The 21316-nt window shown below is 32.5% G+C and overlaps 3 protein-coding genes across 3 annotated transcripts in view; 1 reads left to right on the top strand and 2 right to left on the bottom strand.

Moving 5' to 3' along the window:
• LOC123698245 (golgin subfamily A member 4) overlaps nt 1-2847 on the bottom strand; it is a 56790-nt gene extending 53943 nt beyond the window's left edge. Inside the window, exons 1-3 of the mRNA XM_045644825.1 lie at nt 2692-2847; nt 1397-2473; nt 298-953 (exon numbers count right to left, since the gene is read on the bottom strand). Coding sequence (XP_045500781.1) covers nt 298-953; nt 1397-2473; nt 2692-2736 — 1778 coding nt within the window. The 5' untranslated portion in view covers nt 2737-2847. The remainder of the gene's footprint in view (nt 1-297; nt 954-1396; nt 2474-2691) is intronic.
• A 6230-nt stretch (nt 2848-9077) lies between these two features.
• Nucleotides 9078-11564, bottom strand: LOC123698068 (protein phosphatase inhibitor 2-like). Its single transcript, XM_045644663.1, has 3 exons — nt 11066-11564; nt 9827-9951; nt 9078-9264 (listed from the first exon to the last, which is right to left on the bottom strand). The coding sequence occupies exons 1-2, from the start codon at nt 11459-11461 to the stop codon at nt 9874-9876; spliced, it is 474 nt and encodes a 157-aa protein (XP_045500619.1). The 5' UTR covers nt 11462-11564; the 3' UTR covers nt 9078-9264; nt 9827-9873.
• Nucleotides 11565-12349: 785 nt separating this feature from the next.
• Nucleotides 12350-13257, top strand: LOC123697950 (protein aveugle). The gene is made up of 3 exons (XM_045644528.1): nt 12350-12514; nt 12708-12821; nt 13011-13257. The coding sequence occupies exons 1-3, from the start codon at nt 12476-12478 to the stop codon at nt 13191-13193; spliced, it is 336 nt and encodes a 111-aa protein (XP_045500484.1). The 5' UTR covers nt 12350-12475; the 3' UTR covers nt 13194-13257.
• The last annotated feature ends 8059 nt before the right edge of the window (nt 13258-21316 follow it).

The following is a 21316-nucleotide window of genomic DNA, read 5'->3' as shown; positions in this document are numbered from 1 at the left end:
ATAGTAATGTTGTTTCAAATTGTATGCATCGAATGTGATAGATTAGCTTGAGTGAATTAAGTTTTCTGTCCAATTAAGTTTGAAAACTAAATTATTTGTTATTTCGTATTTATTTTAGGCAGTAAATCATGGTGTGAATTGATTTTTAAAGTAGTTTCCGTTTAATCTGTATAAAAAGTAGAGTGACATAATAATAAACTTACCTATTGGTCCTAGCAGCATGATAAACAAAAACAGATAAATAAGACTTTCATGGTAACTACAATAAAATCACCGCCAAATAGCAAATAAACTTACCTCCTTTCCATATCTGAGCATTTCTTTTCGAAAAACATTCGCAAATTTTCCATTTCTTTATCATACTTTAAGCTCAGCTCCTTTTTCATTTCATCAATATCAGCATTGCCCGATTTTACAGAACTCAATAATTCTCTGAGACGTCGCGTCTCAACCGAGTACGATTGCTTGTCTTGCCGCATCTGGCTCTCGAGATCTCTTATGTCCGTGTCAAACTCCATCCGCATCTTACCAATCTCGTCACATAGCACTTGGATCAAACTATCGCGTAACTTATTACGCAAATTATCTTCTATAAAGCCTTCAAACTTATTTAAAAGTATTGACACCTTATTTTCGAAGCCAGTTTGAAAATCATCCGATTCAGACGCAGATTGTATGTCAGATTTCGAGTAATTCACAGTTATTTCTTCACGGTCCATGTCTTTTTCTCCGTTCGAACTTGGTAAAGAGCCAGTACCACTCATGACTGCTGAGAAAAATTTTGTGGAGTCATCTTTTAGCATAGATTGGTATTTCATAAAATCGGATAACTGTGCCTTTATGGTATCATCTGAGTGATCAGCATTATGCAGCTCCTGATACCTCTGCAATGAGATTTTCAGTTGTTCAATTTGGTGGTCACGCTGGCTTATAGCTTCTTCAAATTGCACAAGCTGAAATTATAGATGGAAAGCTGATAAACACATACAAACAATAAAATGCAGGCAGGGTAAAACAATAATCGTACAGACTGGCATTGTAAATCATAATACAAATAAACACAATAGGTATATAACAGACTTCACAACACAGGGATAAACTGAATTTTACAAAGATTTTCATTATAAATTCTGATTAATTTTAAAGAAAAATGTCACAAATCTATTTCTAGAAAAAAAATAATCAAAACAAAAATTGCAACACATACTTTATTTCTTTAATCAAACTACGCTTAGAAATGGACAAATTTAGACATACTTTTAAAAATGTGAAAGTGTAAAATGTGTAATGTCCAGAAGTAGCATGCGATGGGTGTCAATAGCAAAATTAGTATGCAGCACACAAACACAACCCAAATTAAGCACACACAGTAATAGAGCACACATGCAAGCAGTACCTTCACATGGTATTCTTCACAAATAGTCTTATAATCTGTGGTCATGGTGCTAAAGGACATGGTCTCTTCAGGGGCAAATGATTTAGGTTGTGCCCCATCTTCTCTTTTCTCTCGCACATCGCAGCCAACTGTCAATTCCTCTACTAGAACATCCTGCTCAAACTTTTCACTACCGTCCGAACTTAAAGACTTCTCAGAGGTTCTTTGAATATCTGTTTCATCAAAAATTTCCTCAACAATAACAGCTGCTTCTTTATTCTCTGCTATTCTATTGTCTAATAATTCATCAATTTGTAATGTGTCTGCGTCAACTTGAGGTGTCACTATGGGAAAAATTGGAATAGGTCCTACCGTGGGCCCCATCATAAGTACCCCTTCAGGTGGAGGGCCAAATATTATTTTGGCAGATTCTAAAGGAAATTTGGGAGCACCCATTCCCCTAATATCTAATTTAATTATCTCATCAGATCCTGAACTAGATTTTTCAATGGTTTCACCCTGTCGGTCACATGTAGCATTTTCAATGTGGATTTCATTACTTTTGGCGGCAGATTTCTGAGTGCTATTGTCATTTAATGAGTCAATGTAATCACTTTTGGGAGATTCAATTTCTTCCTGCTCACTAGATGCTGATGATTCAGATTTTGGTTGTGGTACATCTTTAGATGTGTCAGATGATACTGGTAGGTTCACTGGGCTCTCATTACTAATGTGAACATCCAAAGGGTCTATGTCTATATTCCAAGAAGTGCTTTGCTTTGCATCTTGAGCACTGCAGCTTATACTGTGAGAGTGAGATATTGCTAAGTTAGGGGAGACGCTGTGAGAAATATTCTCATGATTTGTATCTACTTTCAACAAATCGCTCGACCCCGAATGATCGACATTCGTTTCAGATAGAGAATATTCAATTTTCGAGGGAATTTGTTCAGATATTGACTCAGCCTCACTAACACTTTCCACATTTATCGAGGTATCTTGCGAAACCTGTCTATTTTGTCCCGTGTCTATATCGGGTTTTTCTTCACTCCCCAAAGCAGTGATCTGTTGAGAATGAACGACGTCCGGAAGGACATTCTAAAAATACACAAAGTAATAAATTATTCGTACTAGATTAACGCGACTAGTTAGGAATTAACACAGGTGGTTTCAGCTGTATTAACTTAGTTTGTTAAAACATTTCTCGACGTAGTGTAGTTAGTTTTATGTCAGTCCTGTGATATAAATTCAAATTTTCGAAAATATACTTTCAAGTCCGATACTATATTTAAAGTTATGGATGTTCAATTACTTACTTTAGATTCTGGATTTTGAGGTAGACTTTTATGAACTTCGTCCATTATATGTGTAATTCATATTAAAATCATCGTTCAAATTTGTTTTCAATTTTAAAATACTGTTGTCAAGACGACCTTTTTTTCAAACAAAATACAAACGCAAAACACAACCACAAGCGCCATTGACAGCAAATTAATGTTGCCACTATAAAATGTTTATCCATTTTAATTAAATAATATAATATTTTTAATAAGTAAGCAAATTATATTAACTAAAATATAATATAATATTATAAATTAGTTCAAATTTGATCGGCACATTTTAAATGTATTGATAGATAATAAAGATATTGTAAGTAAAACCGCACCATATAAATTAACAAGAAACGCGTTTCGTTTAATTTTAAATTTCAACGGCTTAATAACGAAGCTTTCCACTATAGGTCTACCAGAATCTGATGGCATATTTATATTTCAAAAATAAAAGATTTTCATGTGGCAACTTTATTTGACAACTATCAAATTGGTTGTCAAATTATTTGTGTTGATGATTAATTTTTAGGATTTTGTCTTCAAAATCTTCGAAATATCGATTAAACCACTGCGATCACAAGCAATAGGTGTTGTTTACAATGTCTATAGAAAAACATTCGATGAAGAAGGATCAAACACATCACAATTTTCAATTTTAAAGCGCGTGAAAGATTTTAGTGCTAAATTGGACTTACCCGTTTTGATACTTTAAATTAAAAATATTATAAGTAGGTACTTCTATACTATTGCTTGTTGATCAAAATATAATTTTATGGAAACTTATTACAGGCGTTTACAATACGGCTATTTGTCAAGTCCAAGCAGTCCAAGTCAATCAAACCCTAAAAAATACTAGTCCAAGCAATGACCTATTATACTAGTAGACGCGGCATACGCCAACATCATTGCACTAAAAAACAGCGTAATTAATACATACCTACTTACTAACGCATTATCACCAATACAGTTGTTCTCTCTTTCACTCTCACGCACGAGACATAATACATGTCTCACTCATGTACTTCGTAATAACAACTGCCGATTAAAATACAAAAAGAACGTCCAGCCACGACGCTGAATGGTGCGTGACTAAGTGAAACTCGGGCACTTACCTGAGTTTTTTCTTGCCAAAATAGAGAGCGGGTAACGTATCTAGCCTACCTCTTTTATATATCATAGAGTCCAAGTCAATTTTATAATGTGATAATACGAAAAACGAAAGTAAACATGATTTTATTTTATTTTTGTTTTATTTTATAAAACATCGTATCATAATATCATATAGGTATTTTATAAACAATCGAGTTTTGATCTGGATTATCATTAAATCCATATTTTCACATGGCATAATGATATATACAAAAATAGGTATGTAAAATGTAGGTAAACATAATATGTATATTATGTAATAAGTGCCTACATAATATTTCGTCGATATCTCATTATTAAGTACAGTATTATCCACTTATGTAATGTGACTAATGATATTAAGGTCAAAATAAAAAGTAAGCAGTATCAAGATTGTTCAGTCCATTTTCCCTGATTTCCCTATTTGCAATCAGATTCTGGTTTACCTATACTTTGTTTTTAAGCTACAATTTGAATACCTATTTTAATAATCGTTAGTTACCTATTAGTTTGAAAAATAACCGTAGGTACTGGTGCTGATACCTTTTCCACATGATTTCGTCTTTGAAATTATTGATATGTAGTAGTAGTGATAGTAGCTTTTAGTTGTTACTAGCGGTCCGCCCCGGCTTCGCCCGTGGTACATAATATTTACGTTTTATCTACATAAGAACCATCCTCGTACTTCAAGTTATACTATAATTAAAAAAAAAGAATTATCGAAATTGGTCCACCCGTTCACGCGTGATGCCGTGACCAAGGAAAACGGGTTTCATTTTTATCTAAATAGATGAGTGAAGACTTTACAGAAATTATCTCTGAGTAGGGTACCTATAATTAATTCTAGCTACGATATAACATGATACATTCGAGAAATATACCTCTTTATCACCACGGAGTCGGGAGTAATTTCGTAATGCCACCTGGAGGAAAAATTGGTACTTTCAATACTGTAGATAGAAAATTCTACTCAAAGAGAACATAACTTTTTTTTAAAGAGAACATTCTAATAAGATTTCCGAAAATGTGCATACCATACGCGGATTTCGAACCGACTAAAATCAAAATTTCAGCCTGCACCTTTTAAGCTGCGTATCGACTTCGCGCTCCGAGAGATCGAACATCGGCGCGCGCTCCAGCCGCGCGAAATGGATACCAGTTTGGAACATGCGCCAAGGTGTTCGTTGGAGCGGCCGAACGCGGAGCGGTCCGTTCCGACGGGTGTCGATTTTTTACTACGCATCAATCGTGGCGCGCGCGCCAATGGAGACGGGTCGTCATATTTTTTTGTGTTTGTTGCGCTCCGAATAATAATTCTAGGACTATCCTAGATATAGACTGCTTTGAAACTCTGAACAGGTATTGCAAGCTTGTATACGAGTCTCCAGCCTTTCAGTCACTGTAATAGCTTCGCGAAACTGGGTGTCCATTTTTTTCACCTTTGGCTCTATCAAGTTATGCAAGTAATAAAAATCTTCTATAGACATTCTTGTGAAGTTTTTTATTGTGTCTTCTATCACTTCGAACTGCATATCATACTGCATTCTTTTTAACCGACTTCAAAAAAAAGGAGGAGGTTATCAATTCGGCCGGTATGTTTTTTTTTTATGTATGTACACCGATTACTCCGAGGTTTCTGAACCGATTTACGTGATTCTTTTTTTGTTCGATGCGAGATGGTGGCGAATTGGTCCCATAAAAATTTTATTCGGATAGGCCCAGTTGTTTTTATTTTATGCGCATTTTTGTCTGTATTTGTAAATGTTGCAAGTGCAAGTTTGAAGTCGGTTGTTTTAAACGCAGTTATCACTTGTTTTCAAATAATATCCACTGTACAATATTTTTTAAATGTGTAAAATTATTCGGTACAGCTCTTTTATCCACCAACGCACTTTTCGTTTCTGATTTTTATTTTTTATTATGCTGTGTATAATTACAAAATCTGCTGCTGCTCGTACACGACGCTTCCATGATGAACGGTCAAACACTGGAACAGTTGCCACGCGCGCTTAGTTGACTTCAAATCTTTAGAACGCGCTCCGCGGAACGCAGTCTCAGCCCCGTCCGATTAGGGCCCTTCTGGCCTCCTACACTCAAGCGACAGCCCAAGCCGAGGTTCGAGATCCCCGTCAAGGGGGGACGCCCTTGTGCATGTCGCTACCAGGGTGAACCTTCAGTTCACCCCCGCGTCCGCGTTAAAATGTAGAAGCCCTTCTGGCTAACATTGAGAGACACCACACAAAAAAAAGCAGTCTCAGCGCGGTCATTCATGGCGCGCGCGCCAGGAGTGCGAAGTCGATACACAGCTTTATTGCATCGCTCGTTAGGGTCAATTAATAATTATTAAAAGGATAAAATTCTTAAAATCACTTTAACGAATTTGAAACATCAAATGAAAGAAAAGTAAAAAATAAAACAACCAACTTTCAAATATGTAGATCTTTATTGCTATTTACACATTTTATAGCACGCCTCATAAGCGAAGCGTTGAGGTGGGTACTACTGTCACTTCGCGCAAAACATCTGATTTTTCAAACTTAAAATGTCTTTATGTATCATACATTGCACTTGTAAGATAATACATACACACCACAGACATGTATATTAAGCATGTCTGTGATACACACACATATTAAGAAAAAACACTATTTTTAACGTTCATGATATTTTTGATGTCATTTTTGTTATTTAAACTAGTTAAAAAACAGTTTAAAAAAGTTCTGTCTTGGACGTCCGTGTGTCTGTATGTGCGGAGGATTTTCTTGTTAACACGATAGCGACCGAAATACTTTACTAATCGAGTCTTTTTTTTTCTCTTACGCTTGAGTATGCTCAGGAATAGAACCCTTTCATTTTTCAGGGTCTGATTCGATGTGGTTTAATTGTTATTAAATAAACAAAAAAAAGGGATGAGATTATGAGGCGTGCACTTTTGGATTTTCCAAATTATTTAATAAATGCTATGAACTTTCATATCCCAATTTATAACAAATTGAACCATATCATACACCAGCATTTTAAACTAAAATATATTATGTATAAGGTATAATGTATGTAGGTACAGGAATCTAGTTAGGTTGACCAAAATTTCAATTATTTTTGTTTGTAACCCAGTTAGCCCACCAATCGTATTATTATCTATTTTACAAGACGTATTTGGGAAAATTAATATACTTACACAGTTGAATATTACTGAAATAAATAATAAATAGCAAATCGATGATATCACAATTAGATTACGGGCAAATTATAGGTTAATAACCCTATGGGTAACTTAGGCAAAAAAAACAAAAGCTATAACAAAAACCATTGAGTATCAATTATTTATCAAATAATGCTGCAAAACTGTAAGTTTGAGATACATCATACTTGTTTTGTAATATCGCATAAAAATACATTGAAAATCATGAATATACAGAAAAAGCGCCATTTTATGTAACTAGGGACATAAGAATACCGTTATTAAAGTCCTAACAAAAATTACTCCCAGAGTACTGACTACTATAATTCCAAATATATGCAACATCTATTTAAAATTCAGTTCATTACTATTTTAAATTCTAACCGTGACTACGATTTATTGCAAAATTTTAATATATTCAACGATTCTACAGCCTAAATCAGTCTACGCAATAAAATAGACTTTATTATACTGAACAGTACTTTGAGTGTGTCGATTTATCAATAAAATTCTATGGCGAAGGAAAGTGAAATGCATATTTTGCTATCAAAGGTGACAAATAAATTATTTAAGTAAGTATCTCGAAGCTTACGTCTTTATCAATCAATTTATCTCATTGTATCACAATCGATTCAAATCTTGAATACAGTTCTATTAGCAAAGTCGAGTCTAATAGTATATTTATATTAATTATTATAATATCTTATCATCTGACTAAGCGCGTAATGGAAGCCAAATCTACAGCCATTATCCAGTCCATACAAAACAATATTTAAAAATAACTTATCGTATTAAAATAAAATCAGTTCATTTAAAATTCATAATTTTTTATATTGTGACAGTAACAAGTATACGCGTGAGTTCTCACGGCCGCGCGCGGCGGCTCGACATTAGTGCCGTGAGCCCGTGAAAACACGCGCAAATTCGCGACCCGAATTCACGGCATAAGTCGGGCCCTCCAAATTCATAGAATGTTCACAATCGTTCGTAAGCCCATCGTGAATTGGACGTAGAAGCTATTGCCAAAATGACTATGGCAGGTAGCCGCGAATGTGAAAGTCTACACGTAAACTCCGCGTAATAGAGGCGCGAATCTTTTGCCTCTGGTCGGGGAACAGGCGCGAACGCATGTATTCATTCACGTTCACTCCTGTTCACGGAAATTCACGGCACTAATGTGGAGCCGGCATTATATATAAAAATGATTTAAGGTTAAAATTATAAAAATATTTTTACATACTGTTCTGCAAGACCACCATTAAGGCGCACGATTGATAACAAAAATTAATCATCTCGCTATACCTAATTACCTACATAACTATTTCATCAAAATATAGTTTCGATATATTAACAAATTCGGGATTTCAAGCGAAATTATATATTTATTTTTTATTTGTTTATACCTATCGTGTATAAATATGTGAAAATATATTATGCGTAAGGAAAAGACCTAGTATCCTTGGACGTATTTTATGATAAAAAGATAATGTTAATTAAATACCATCAGCACATTTTTTTGTTATATCTTTTAGTGTCTATCTTACATAACATAATATGTATTATATAATAATTTGTGCGATTTCTAGATTTCTCTAGAATACTAGATCAATTCCTTTTTGTTGGTACATATTTTACTCAAATAAAGAAAAGTTGCCAGTCTAAATAAATAATGTTAAGAGTGATCTGTAAATTCAAATATTACATTGAGTACATCAGTACTTGTTGAATAAAAAAAAACACAATAATACAGGCTTTATGAAGGTCACTTTGATTACCTACTTATTTATCACAGCTATACTAACTTGTCGATTTATAAGCTATGTATTAACTTTACATTATACCAAGATATAGAGTTTTTAGAATATAGTTGTCGCTTTTAATGTAAGCTAATACTTATAGGTTTTTAGTGATATTTCTTGTTTCTTACATCATAGATAAACATTAAACTTTTAAATTAACAAATATGAAATAATACATGAAAAATCATTAAGTATATAATTTTTTTTCAACAGAAATGCTACAAAGTTTTTACAAAAATGCATTAAATATCTCTTTTTATAATTTATATAGTTATAACAATATTAAAGTTTTTTTTTATTTAAACAAGAATGTTGTTGGTGACCTTCACAAATCCCTATAACCACTTGGGGACACACATTGAACTTTTTACAGCCAAATCAGGAACACATGCCTATGGCGTTACAAACAATTCACTTTTATATTGTCTGCTCGAACCCGCTCCACTTATCCTGAAAAAATACAAGTTCAATATTAATGGTTTTATTGGCGATTGGTACAAAAGTGAAAGAAGGATAAGCAGTAACCTAGGAGAATATATTATTATCCTACTAATATTATGCGAAAGTTTGTGAGGTTGTGTGCGTGTGTGTTTGTTACTCTTTCACGCAAATTCTACTGAATTGATTACAATAAAATTTTGTACACATATAGGGGGTAACTTGGATTTACACATAGGATATATTTTATCCCGGAAGTTCCACGGGACTGGGAACTATGCAGGTTTTCCTTTACATAGGGTATGACATAATTATTATAAATAAGAAATGTTTAAAAAAGATGTTTGTTTAAGCACTGTAGATGTTGTTAATTTAGATGGTTAAGATACTTATGCTTAAGATAATAATCATCTAAAATTTAACATGTAGCTTCAAACAAAGTAAGTATGTAGTTTCAGTACATAGTTTTCAATTACAATTCTTACAACACTTCTACAATAATTCTCCTTTTGGCATGAAGTTTTCCCCATCACAAACTATCTATGGTTCCTCTTAGTCTATGGTGCATGCTCACCATTGACAACACTTGGCATATAATGGTGTCAGTGGGAGTGTACGCAGTCAAGTGCTGGTCGCTTGGTCCTTTTCTTCGTCCTCTTCTTCCTCTTGCGCCATCAACTGTCTCGCCAGCTGCAAGGCCTGGAATATATAAAGTATAAACTTTGAAAAAACATTTTGAAAAAGTGGCTGAAAAACAGTAGTAAATAAATTTTTCTACCTGTTATCACAAATGTCATATTATTATGAAAACAATAAAAATTATATTTCAAAGTGTGATCTTTTATCAGCTAAAAGATAGTAGTAAGATAAGAAAATAAATTTATTGGAATAGGAAAGTTACTACCAACCGGCTGGTAAAAAATTTAATTTTAATCTCTTAAGACCAATTTTGAAATTTCTAAATTTATTTTTTAACTAAGTAAACAATTTTCAATGAAAGAAATGAAAATAAAACAAGTGAAATTGTAATAGTAAAATATGTAGTTTTTTATCAAAAGTTCTGTAAGTTAATCCAATAGCAGAACAGATTTATTTCTGCAGTGAACCTGATCTTAATCCTGTCATAATGTGGAATAAATCTAGTATTTACTATCACAATGTATAAGCTGGGGATTTCGTATTAGATTAGAATTTGTACTGGTTTTTATTTACAGTTGGATAGTATTTCAACAAATTCATGTATGTACAGATAATGTTCTTTTTAATTTGTAAATTCATTAGAATTTTATAAAAAATTCAAATATAGAGACCTCAAAAAAATTCACTAATTCAACTTATAATATTGTTATTCTCTTTTTGTATTAAAAATATGATTACATATAAGATAAAACCATCCCTATCTCCTGATAAAAGTCCTATCCTAGGTAGAGAATCATTTATTACAATAAATGGATGTAGTCCCAAGAACAAAACAATACAATGAGGAAGTGAATAATTTTCCAAAGACAATTGCAACTAGTTTTATGACTTCAGGTACAAAGATGAGATCATTCATTGAGCGGGCAAATCTATGATTCAAGTTCTATGTTAATTAGTCCAGCAATAATTAATAATTGTAATCCTGGAGTGGGAGTTGGCTGAAGGTACAATATAAGGTTGCCTTATTAATTGATCACAATACCCATACAACATAATTATGTGACATATAAGTAACTAAACTGTATAGCAAAGTGATATAGTAATAGCAATGTAAATGTATAAATATAGCATCTATTTTCGAAATTGAGAACAGTAAGTTAGTATTGGCTAATACCTGGAACTCATTGTAATGCATTTTCCTTTTCTTTTCAAATTCTAACCTCCGCTCTTTATCCTCTTCCGGCTCGTCTTCGTCGCTCTCGCTCAGTTCCACACATTTGGGCGGCTTGTTCATACTAGCGGCCAATTTCGCCGCCAAAATATTCGCATCTAACTCATCATTGGGTTCCATATCGCTATCCACTGCTTCCGAATATGGTGTTTTTGGCTCGTCCACTTTCATATGCCCATAATCCTTATTCGGGGGATGAAACGTCTCCATTATATTCATCTCATCAAACCGTTGCTCTTTCGCTCGCTTACTCGTGGAAGGCACCCCATCCTGCCCATCGACGCTACGCGAGGTTTTTAATATACCTTTTGAAGGTTTCTTCTGTAAATTTTGTGACATTTTGTTTTTTAAAATTGCATTTTATTTCACTTGGCACAAAAATTCGGCTAAACTATTTTTCTCAAAATTTAAGCTCGACTGATAACTCCCGAGTCACAAAAGACAATTTGACAATTGACAGCTTGTTTGACAGCATCACACACATATATTAATTAACTAATATATAAAAATCAATGCCACTTTTCGTTGTAATTCCATAACTCGAGAACGGCTGAACCGATTTCGATAATTCTTTTTTTATTATATTCCTTGAAGTACGAGGATGGTTCTTATGTAGAGAAAACGTTAATATGTACCACGGGCGAAGCCGGGGCGGACCGCTAGTTACTTTATATTATGTACTACAAAAAATGCCAAACATTGATGCCAAATTGATTGCCAAATTGCCAAATCAAATCAAGTCTTCTGTCAGTGTCAAATAACAAATAATTATAACAACACGAAAAAAATTATAAACTCCAAAAATAAAGTGGTTCACTCAATCTCTGAAAATAATTAGTTTCAACATTGTTTTATAAAACTCTTGTTATAAATATAAATCATATGTTTCAATAAAAACAACCGACTTCAAACAATTTACAAATACAGACAAAAATGCTCATAAAATAAGAACTATTGGGCCTATCTGAATAAAAATTTTATGGGACCAATTCGACACCATCCGCATCGAACAAAAAAAGAAACCTCGGAGTAATCGGTGTACATACATAAAAAAAACCTCCTCCTTTTTTTGGAAGTCGGTTATTAAAATAAAATATAAAATAATTTTTTTTCGTCGCACTGTGAGTGGTTAGTTGTCAAACGTCAAAATGACGTCTGAACTGTCATTTGTCTTATTAAGAGATATTCCTAATTGTTTTTGTAATTTTTTGCGATGTGATTACTTCTATAACAAAGCAATTTTAAAATAAAATAAAATAAAATAATAACATAATTTATGTTATTCCATTATTCGTACCATCTAGCATTTTATAATTTGTATTCAGTACACGCACGATCAGCGCAAACGACCAAATGGTTGAAGATTCCAGTTTGAATTCTAGCAAATCCAAGGTTCGATCTTAGTTCCTCTAACAATAATTACTTAAACTTAATTATTCTACAATTCTAGTCTTATACAACATATTTTTAGCTTTTAATTTACGAACGCAATGAATTTGTGTCATTTGATATTTGGTCATCAACAAGTACAGTTTACTTACTATACTCATAGCCATGTACTAAGAAATATATTATCTGTTTCTAGACTAAGACTGCACGCCCCAAAGCAGTTTATCTCTGGACGGAGGCTGATGTTCAGAAATGGTTGCGTAGACATTGCAGTGACTATTACAACTTATATTGGGAAAAATTCCATGAGGTAAAATGTACATAAAATATATGAATAATGAACTATATCCTTACCTATTTATCAAAATGTATCATTCAATATGAAACACATATTGCAATCTATATCCTCTATAATTTTACACACTGATTCTGCATAATATGTGTTTGTATCATATGTTTCTTAAAGTGGTCCTAAAATAATATACATTTCTTGTTGTAGCATGACATAACAGGGCGAGCTTTAGTTCGTATAAATGACAACACTCTCCTCAGAATGGGCATCACAAACAAAGATCATCGGGAAGCCATCTGGAGAGAGATCCTGAAGCTGAGACTGAAAACTGACATTGTGGAGATCAGGGACCTGGAGAGACGGCACAATTACTTTAATTATAACCTATAATGTGATAAATAGATAGATGCATTTAATTAAGTTACAAATAATAAAATATTTTATACAGAAGTAATTTAAATGCCTTTAAATCGGTTTCCTCACATTTTATATTTAAATAAAAACAATTTTTTTTAATAAGAAAAGCTTTTTATACTTATAATTCTTGAACTTGAATTAGGATTTTATTCCAACCCTATTAAAGCATTGTCATAATTTTCATATTTTTTACGTTATTAGGTACCTTATGACTAATATTTTCCGCACAGTATTTTTCATGTATTGAAACAGAGCCTTTGTCCATGATTTATCAGATAATAAAAATGGCAAAAAATTATTTACATTATGTAATTTTACTTGCTCTATCTCAGGAATTACAGGTCTGATTTGAAAAATTATTTTAGTGTAAGATAGCCCATTTATCAAGGAGGGCTCTAGGCTATAGCCTATAGCCTTCCCTATTATCACGAAAAAGCTAGTTAATAAATAAATGTTCAGAAAATTATTGAATGCTATCTGGTAATTTAGTGGACACATACACGTTTAACTGTTTCTATGAGCGTCATTAAAGTAGCTTAATCTGTACAAAAATCCGATACAGAATCACAGTTCGTTTTTTTATAAATACATAAGATGCATTGATCTCATTGTCGTGCCAGACGAGCGGGTTGGTGCAAATGATATGCTCACGCGTTTTCTAGTTTTAGTAAAAAATAATAATATTCAAAAAAATAAAGAGCGTTGTTAAAAATGACTTTTTATTGAAAAAAAAACTTATAAACTTTCGACGATTTCATTTTTCGTTTATGTTATAAGGTAAAAATAACATAAGAATTTGAAGTATTATTATCTACCCTCAATAGATTGACTATTATATTAGAAAATTCAATTTGCTCCGTTCCACATTTTCTCAATAAAAATTGCGAAATGGAATAAACTGTAGAAAGTAGATTGCTGTTAATTCTTTCCACTATGCGATATTTCAAAAGGCTTAGGGCGGCCTTACACGGACCGCTTCAAGCAGTTGAGACCTTAGAATTTAGATCATAAGGTTGAGACCAAGTTGAGACCGACGCGACGGCTTGAAACCGCGACCGCGTGGTGAACTATGGACATTCCTTCACTGCCGTACAATGCCGTCAAAAATACCTACGCGCTACGTCAAAAAAATGGAAAATCACAATATTCCCGCTATTTCTTATAACTTAAAGCCGTACATTCACGGTAGGTATCTAGTTAGTCGCGCTGAGGACGGGCCAAAATAGCCATTTTAATGACCCTCCTTTGTTTATTATTCTTCCTGCGCTAACACATCGATGAGATATTATTATAAGACAACTGGGTCTCGGATAAATATACAAATTCCATTCTCAACGTTACAGGAAATATTTCGAAGCATTTTAAGAAATTTTAAATTTTATTGTAAAGATTATTTTTTATTTTTGATAAGTAAGTATTATAATAATGATACTAGCTTTCCGCCCGCGGCTTCGCCCGCGTTTTGAAAGAAAAACCCGGATAGTTCCCGTTCCCTTGGGATTTCCGGGATGAAACCTATGTGTTAATCCAAGTTACCCTCTATATGTGTGCTAAATTTCATTGTTATCGGTTCAGTAGTCACACACACACACACATCCTCACAAACTTTCGCATTTATAATATTAGTAACTACCTAAGTAGTTAGGATTAGGTAATATTAGGTATACGTTTAAAATTATTTAAATTAAGAAACACATTACCTAAGTACCTAATTTGGATTAGGTATTCGCTAATTTGGATCTGTTCTCGATTTTTTTTAATATTCATTTTTATCGATGCAATTATCTTTCCAATGCCAAAGAATCTTATCAATGCACCACTTATCTCGTTAACAGCGAAGATTTGGCGTGTATGTACTGACACACATTTTTTTCAAATCAGCTGTATGTACCTAAGTAAACTTTTCTTTTCATGGATCACGTATATTCCATCTCATCGTTTATTTATGAAGTTTTAGCTTATCATTTATGTAAGTAGGTAAGTAAATTATATATTTACTATCTACTACCTTCTTTAAACTGAAGCTAAATACTAATTAACTACAGTTTTATTTAAAAATCCATCTTATTAGAAATAATATGAAATAACTACTAAATAATGATAGTGCAATTTTTTATAGGTAGTTAAATTAATGAGTATCTATTGGGAGTATTCGTTAAATTAAATTTTTATGTTTATTATCCCTATACAAACAGTAGAAATCTATAGTTTTCATATTAGAGTTAAGTTTCCTCAATATTATTTGTAATTCAATCTTCGAAAAGTATTTTTATTAAATCAGAATTACCGAGAATCAACCTATTATTACAGTACCTATTTACGTAAACGCTATTTCGCCGCGTCCATTATGTTACTCAGCATTATTAAGTACCTTCATGTAAATATACAAAAGATTCATCCTTTAACGTTTCTTGGAAACTGTTACCTACGTTCATGATTATATTTTAAAAATACGTAATTACAATCGCGTAAGTACCTAGGTACCTCAATTTTAACGCACGTCATAGCGCTCTGTCCGCGATTTATTTATAAGCAAAACGATTATTGTGTAAAATAATTAAAACTATGTTTTAAAGTACCTAACTACCTACGTTTCCCTAAAAGTTTTCATTAAAAGACCTAATCGAGACTGAAAGAGATCCCGGAAACAGAACTTTTCGTATTTTTATTCAGCTACGGTTTCCGATTTACATTTTACATTAGGTAAGTTCTAACATAAGCAAATAAAATAGAAGCTATGAATGTGATTATTATTACAGAATACAGAGACAATGATAGTTTAAGACCAGTACTTGCTGTATACTATTAGATTGAGAGAAAACAAATGTATTGTTGGCATCATTGCGAAATGAGAGAAATAAACAAAGTCTCATGCCATTAAAACCATTTGGCATACCGCTGCAGCTGGTGCCAAATTAACTCCAAGAAATGTCCCGCAAATCGGGATCTGTATGGATATTACGAAATTCACCCGAACTCATGAGTTGGTTAGCATTTTGGATGCTTAATTTTATTGTGTCAAGCCAAACGCGGCAGTTAACGTTAGCGCGGGAAACGAGCACGCGCGCCTTCGTTTAATTTTCCCGCCATTAATGACGCGTGTCCGTATATTTTTTTAATTATTAATGTCCAGTTAAAAGTGCGTTTATATTAATAAATTAAAAAGTTTATTCGTGAAATAAAGTGTATTTATTAGTAATTAGTGATAGTTATGTGAGTAACTTTTTTATCATTCATTATAATTTAAAACAAAAATATTATTCATAAATTAAAAGATAAAATTATGAATATGTAAGTACTTAAGTAGGTACTTATTAATTATTCGAAGATTAAATCATGATTAAATCACACATTTTAAAAGCTTCTGCACATAAAAGAAGAAAACATAAGGTACTTACTTAGTTTATATTATTATTAACGTTAATTATTAATTATTACCTATACCATCAAAAGTGTGATTTTAACATGTAACAATAAATTCATTATACCTATAATAGTACCTTTCAGATATTAATCTAATTTATGTGTGTAGAGTGTGTAGGTACATGATTAATAATAATGCAAAACAGCGCCAAATCACACAGGACAGAAAATAAATGGCTGTTATACAGAAAATCAGTGACTGATAATAATATCCCTATACATTTAATAAATAATTGTAACAATTTTTTCGCCCACACAAAAATTTACAAGCATTAATAGCTTTCATGTAAACATAACTCCAATAAGTTATAAGACAGGCGATATGGAGAGATTAAATGTACAGTCAACAAACAAGTCATTTTGTTATTTATGGTTCTTTTGATATGAAAAGATAAAAAATTCTCTTTAAAAAAAAATTGTTGATTGAATAGCAAGTTTTGGCCTAGCGGTTAACGAATATGTTTTATTTTTGAGTTCTTGCCTAATTATTATTGTTCAGAACACGGAAATAGTTTCATATAGGTACCTACTTAAAATAAGTTTCTAACTAATTCCCCAAAATACATGAAATTGAATACAATCTTGCCTGCTTTTATTTCTGATACCTATGTATATATATATATATAATTTATACTACAGAAAAGTGATAGATTACAGTCTAAAATTTCATTAAAAGTGCGAAAACAAGGATGCCTGCGATGCGAAGGAAGAATGCGGATGGATGTGCCTTGATGAGCAGAATAAAATAAAAATTTTACTAAAATTTTAAATTGCTCTATCATTAATTATCATACCATCGACAGCACCATTACTGCAATCGATGTAAGATTGGTGGAAAATGAGCTATAAGACAACCGAAACGTTTGACAATATTTGCCAATCCGCACTTGGCCAGTGAAAGAATCCTTTTCAATAAATATCTACCTAGAGATCAACAAGGAAGAGCACAAATTTATAGAAAATAAACTCATCCTAAAAATATAATTTATCTGAATTTGACCTAGACTGAAAAGACAAGCGATGTATAATTAAATCATCGAACATGCAATAGTGCCAATAACCCCATTTCTCAACAATTGAAAAGATTTTCGTTCAGTCAGTACAGTAGTTGCCTATCAAACGATCAAAATGCAGCGGCTGCGGTGCCAAGCGTTGCATAGTACACGATTTATGTCTATCCGTCTGTCTCTACGCACTACACGTGTTTTCAGACAGCTCTAATTATATACCATTGTCGGTGTATTGTCTAGTACTAGACGCACGTAACATGTGGTTTACGAATTCAATTTAATTGTGATTAATTAGTATGATTTTTAAAATCTGAATACTTATATCATTTTAGGAATAGGTTGACCTAAATAGCTGGAAAGGAGTATTTCAGGTAAAATTACTTATTCCTTCCAAAGGTCCAACGTTCTGTTGTAATTGCATTATATTGTAAATGCAAAGAATAAAGCTCCAGCTAATAAGTACCTACATACAATTCAATCAAGAGTTACTATAATATAACTCATAAGTATTTTATGTTACCCATTACGTTCATATTTATATAATAATAATAATAATTTATTTATTAATAGAACATCATATTCATCAGGAGCATCAATAACGTTTTTAACGCCAAAATCGAAACAATTTAACCACGAGGTTGCAGTAGGTACTCTATCGAAATTTAGTTTATTATCCCTTACTCCTTTCTTCAATCACAATGATTATTTTTTCTTTATTTTCTTGGTCATTGTAAAACAGTCCCTTTAATACTGAGATCAAAGATGCGTCTTCTAAATATACCTAGGTATCCAAATAGGCTATAGGGCTTACTGCTAAGACATTCTGACGCAGAGTAACAAATGCACTGCCAACAACGTTCCGAAGACGCATGCCATGGGATTTATGAGCAACGCCAGGGCGTAACGTATAGTATTAGTGTAGAACATTAATTAGAAAAATTTAAGGGATGTCTGAATGTTGGTATGGGACATAGGTAGAATAGGTATGTTGTGAAGAAACTTCTTCAAAGAACGAACTCATTAAAATTAATTGATTTGAGATCCATTTAAGCAGGGCATTTTAATGATTAAGAGGACATAATACCTATATTATTTAAATCTAAATTCCAATATAATACTCATACTCAATTACAACGAGATTTAATTAAGATTTTAGGAGCTTTATCGAACCATCTCTTTTTTTGGTTTCAATTAGGATCATGATAAATTTCTATTAGCTACCTGTATGGAAATGTTTACTGTAATCTTTTTATTTCTAAAACTAGATTCATATTAATTATAAAAATAAAAATAGTCTAAGTAGTCTAGTAAACAGAAAGCATCGTAAATAATCCGAGCTTACCACTCAATATCTATGAATTAGCATAGAAATAGAACTGGTATAAGTATTTTTAATTTAGCTTTTTTTTTCTAAAATAATAAATGAGGCGATACGAATTTTAATTAACCGCGACGTGTGACGTTTTTAACTGGGACACCATTTGGGTTACATCATTCTCAGATTATAAACATAACACATTATCAAAAAATGTTTTCCTGTTGGGAGCAGTGGATTTAGATCTCGTATCTTTGGAGACATTTGAAAATTGTTCTTCTTCTCCGTAGAAACTGCTTTTAAAAGTAAATGGTAGAACTATGTTATGACGATCAAAAGCGCTTCTAGAAGAAGTCTAATTGAATAAATACATGTTTGAGTTTGAAAGTTTGGTAGTTAGTGTGTTCGATCAATTTTAGCGTGGTTACGAAAATCTTTAAATTATAATATGTAACTAAGCAGTTAAAGTATTATCTAAATAAAATATAATTACTAGGAATGTCGCTGTAAGCACAGAGCTAGGTAATTATGAAATTCATCCAAAACAGTACCTAGTGGAATGCTGAAGGACTTCACAATCGAAACAATAACAGAACTTTTAACATGAAACACGAGCGTGTAGCAACACAGTATTTGTTATGTTTTCTCGGCCAAATGGCTTTAACTTCGGAACAAATCTTCTTATATATACATTGGCAAACATTCAACGTGGATTTTGATTTAAATTATCCGAGCAAAGCCGGGATCGCAATGCACGATGATGATCGGGGGCTTATCGAGTAATAATGGGTTCTAAATAACATACAATATTGCATTTGCATAGTTCGTCGGATTTGAGTAGGTTTATTCTACCATAAGTCTATATATCAAGATTGACATATTATATTATTTCAGAATTATTTGTTTGTGGAGCCATAGAACGAGAAGTCTCGGGTAGAATATTGCGCGCCAAGCTGCTCGGTCTATTTGGTCCCTATTGCAGACTTTCCCCTGAAAGGACAGTTCCTAAAATGAATTGCTTCAGATCTGTACAATCACTAACTAAAACGTGTCGATGTCTGTGTAATTAAGCATTTAATTATATAAAAAACTAAAATAGCACGAATAGCAGTAGGAGTAGTAGGTACATAGATTAAGTAGGTATTAGATAGTAGTATATAGATCAGTTACTTATTAGCAAAAAATACTGACTGAGCTTATTTGTAGAGACAGCCGACGGAAAGCATTGGGCTTGGAAATCTTGACATCCAAATTTATTTTATTTTATTTTCTTTTGCTAATAAACTTGAATGTTATGGATAAATCCCCCGATAATCCCCCGATAAATATTAGGGACATTAAAATGATATAGTATTCTACTTAGGTATTCTAAATAGGTATACTAAAGAAACTTAATGTAAATTTCAATATATTCCAATCAACTAATAACTAGAGGCTATAATTTAGAAATATGAGCCATATCTGAGTGGGTGTATGAAAAATATTTGACGAACAGCGTACATATTATAAAACTCGTGATTTACTACATGTTACAATTTTGATATTTCTGAAGTCATGATTCAGTTAAATCAAATTTCTAAAAATACGTGATCATTCAGTTATAAGTAATGAACATTTCCTGTTTGTAAGAGAAAATATTTCGAGATTCGTTTGATAGCGTTGAGTGTGAAATAAGAAGTTAGGTTAATTAAAATAAGTAAAACACTTTTATGTAATTTATAAATCGCATTTTAAAAGATCAGCATAATATGAAAACACACATGATTTCCAATAAAAAACAATTCTACATCGGTAGGTATCTTTTTCATGAAAATACAAAAATTTTCACTCGAGTTGGCTTGTAGAGTTGTTTTAAAATAAATCATTAGAAAGAAGTCGATCATGAGGCGTGATTGCCTTACTACCCATTGGTAGGATCGAAGATATGGTGGGTAATAATATTTGAAAAGTTCAAACGCATTACGTTTTTAAATAAAACGTTCTTAACAATTACATCAAACTTTCATATTAGTAATTAGTTTTACGAGAGCCATAAAAGCGTTGATCAAAGCACTGTTTTATACTGAACCGTGTATGCGGACATTGATAAAATATTTAGTTACGTACGTGCTGTTTACGAGATCATAAATGCTCAGCTGCGAACACTGGAAACAGAAAATTAGGTTCTTGCGCAAGGCCTTTATAATAATGCGACACGAACGCGAAAATACTTGCCAGAAATTTTAATGAGAAATATGTAATTTTCCAACAGCATCCACCCGTTGAACATAATTCACATCTATAATTAAAGTTTGTAAACGAATTCTATTCATCTTAGATATAAAAAGAAATTAATTACGCTTTTATAA

This window comes from Colias croceus, chromosome 15 (genome assembly GCF_905220415.1).
Source record: "Colias croceus chromosome 15, ilColCroc2.1".
NCBI classification, from domain to species: domain Eukaryota; kingdom Metazoa; phylum Arthropoda; class Insecta; order Lepidoptera; family Pieridae; genus Colias; species Colias croceus.
Note: the sequence above shows the minus strand (reverse complement) of the source record. Positions and strands in the feature narration are given on the sequence as shown.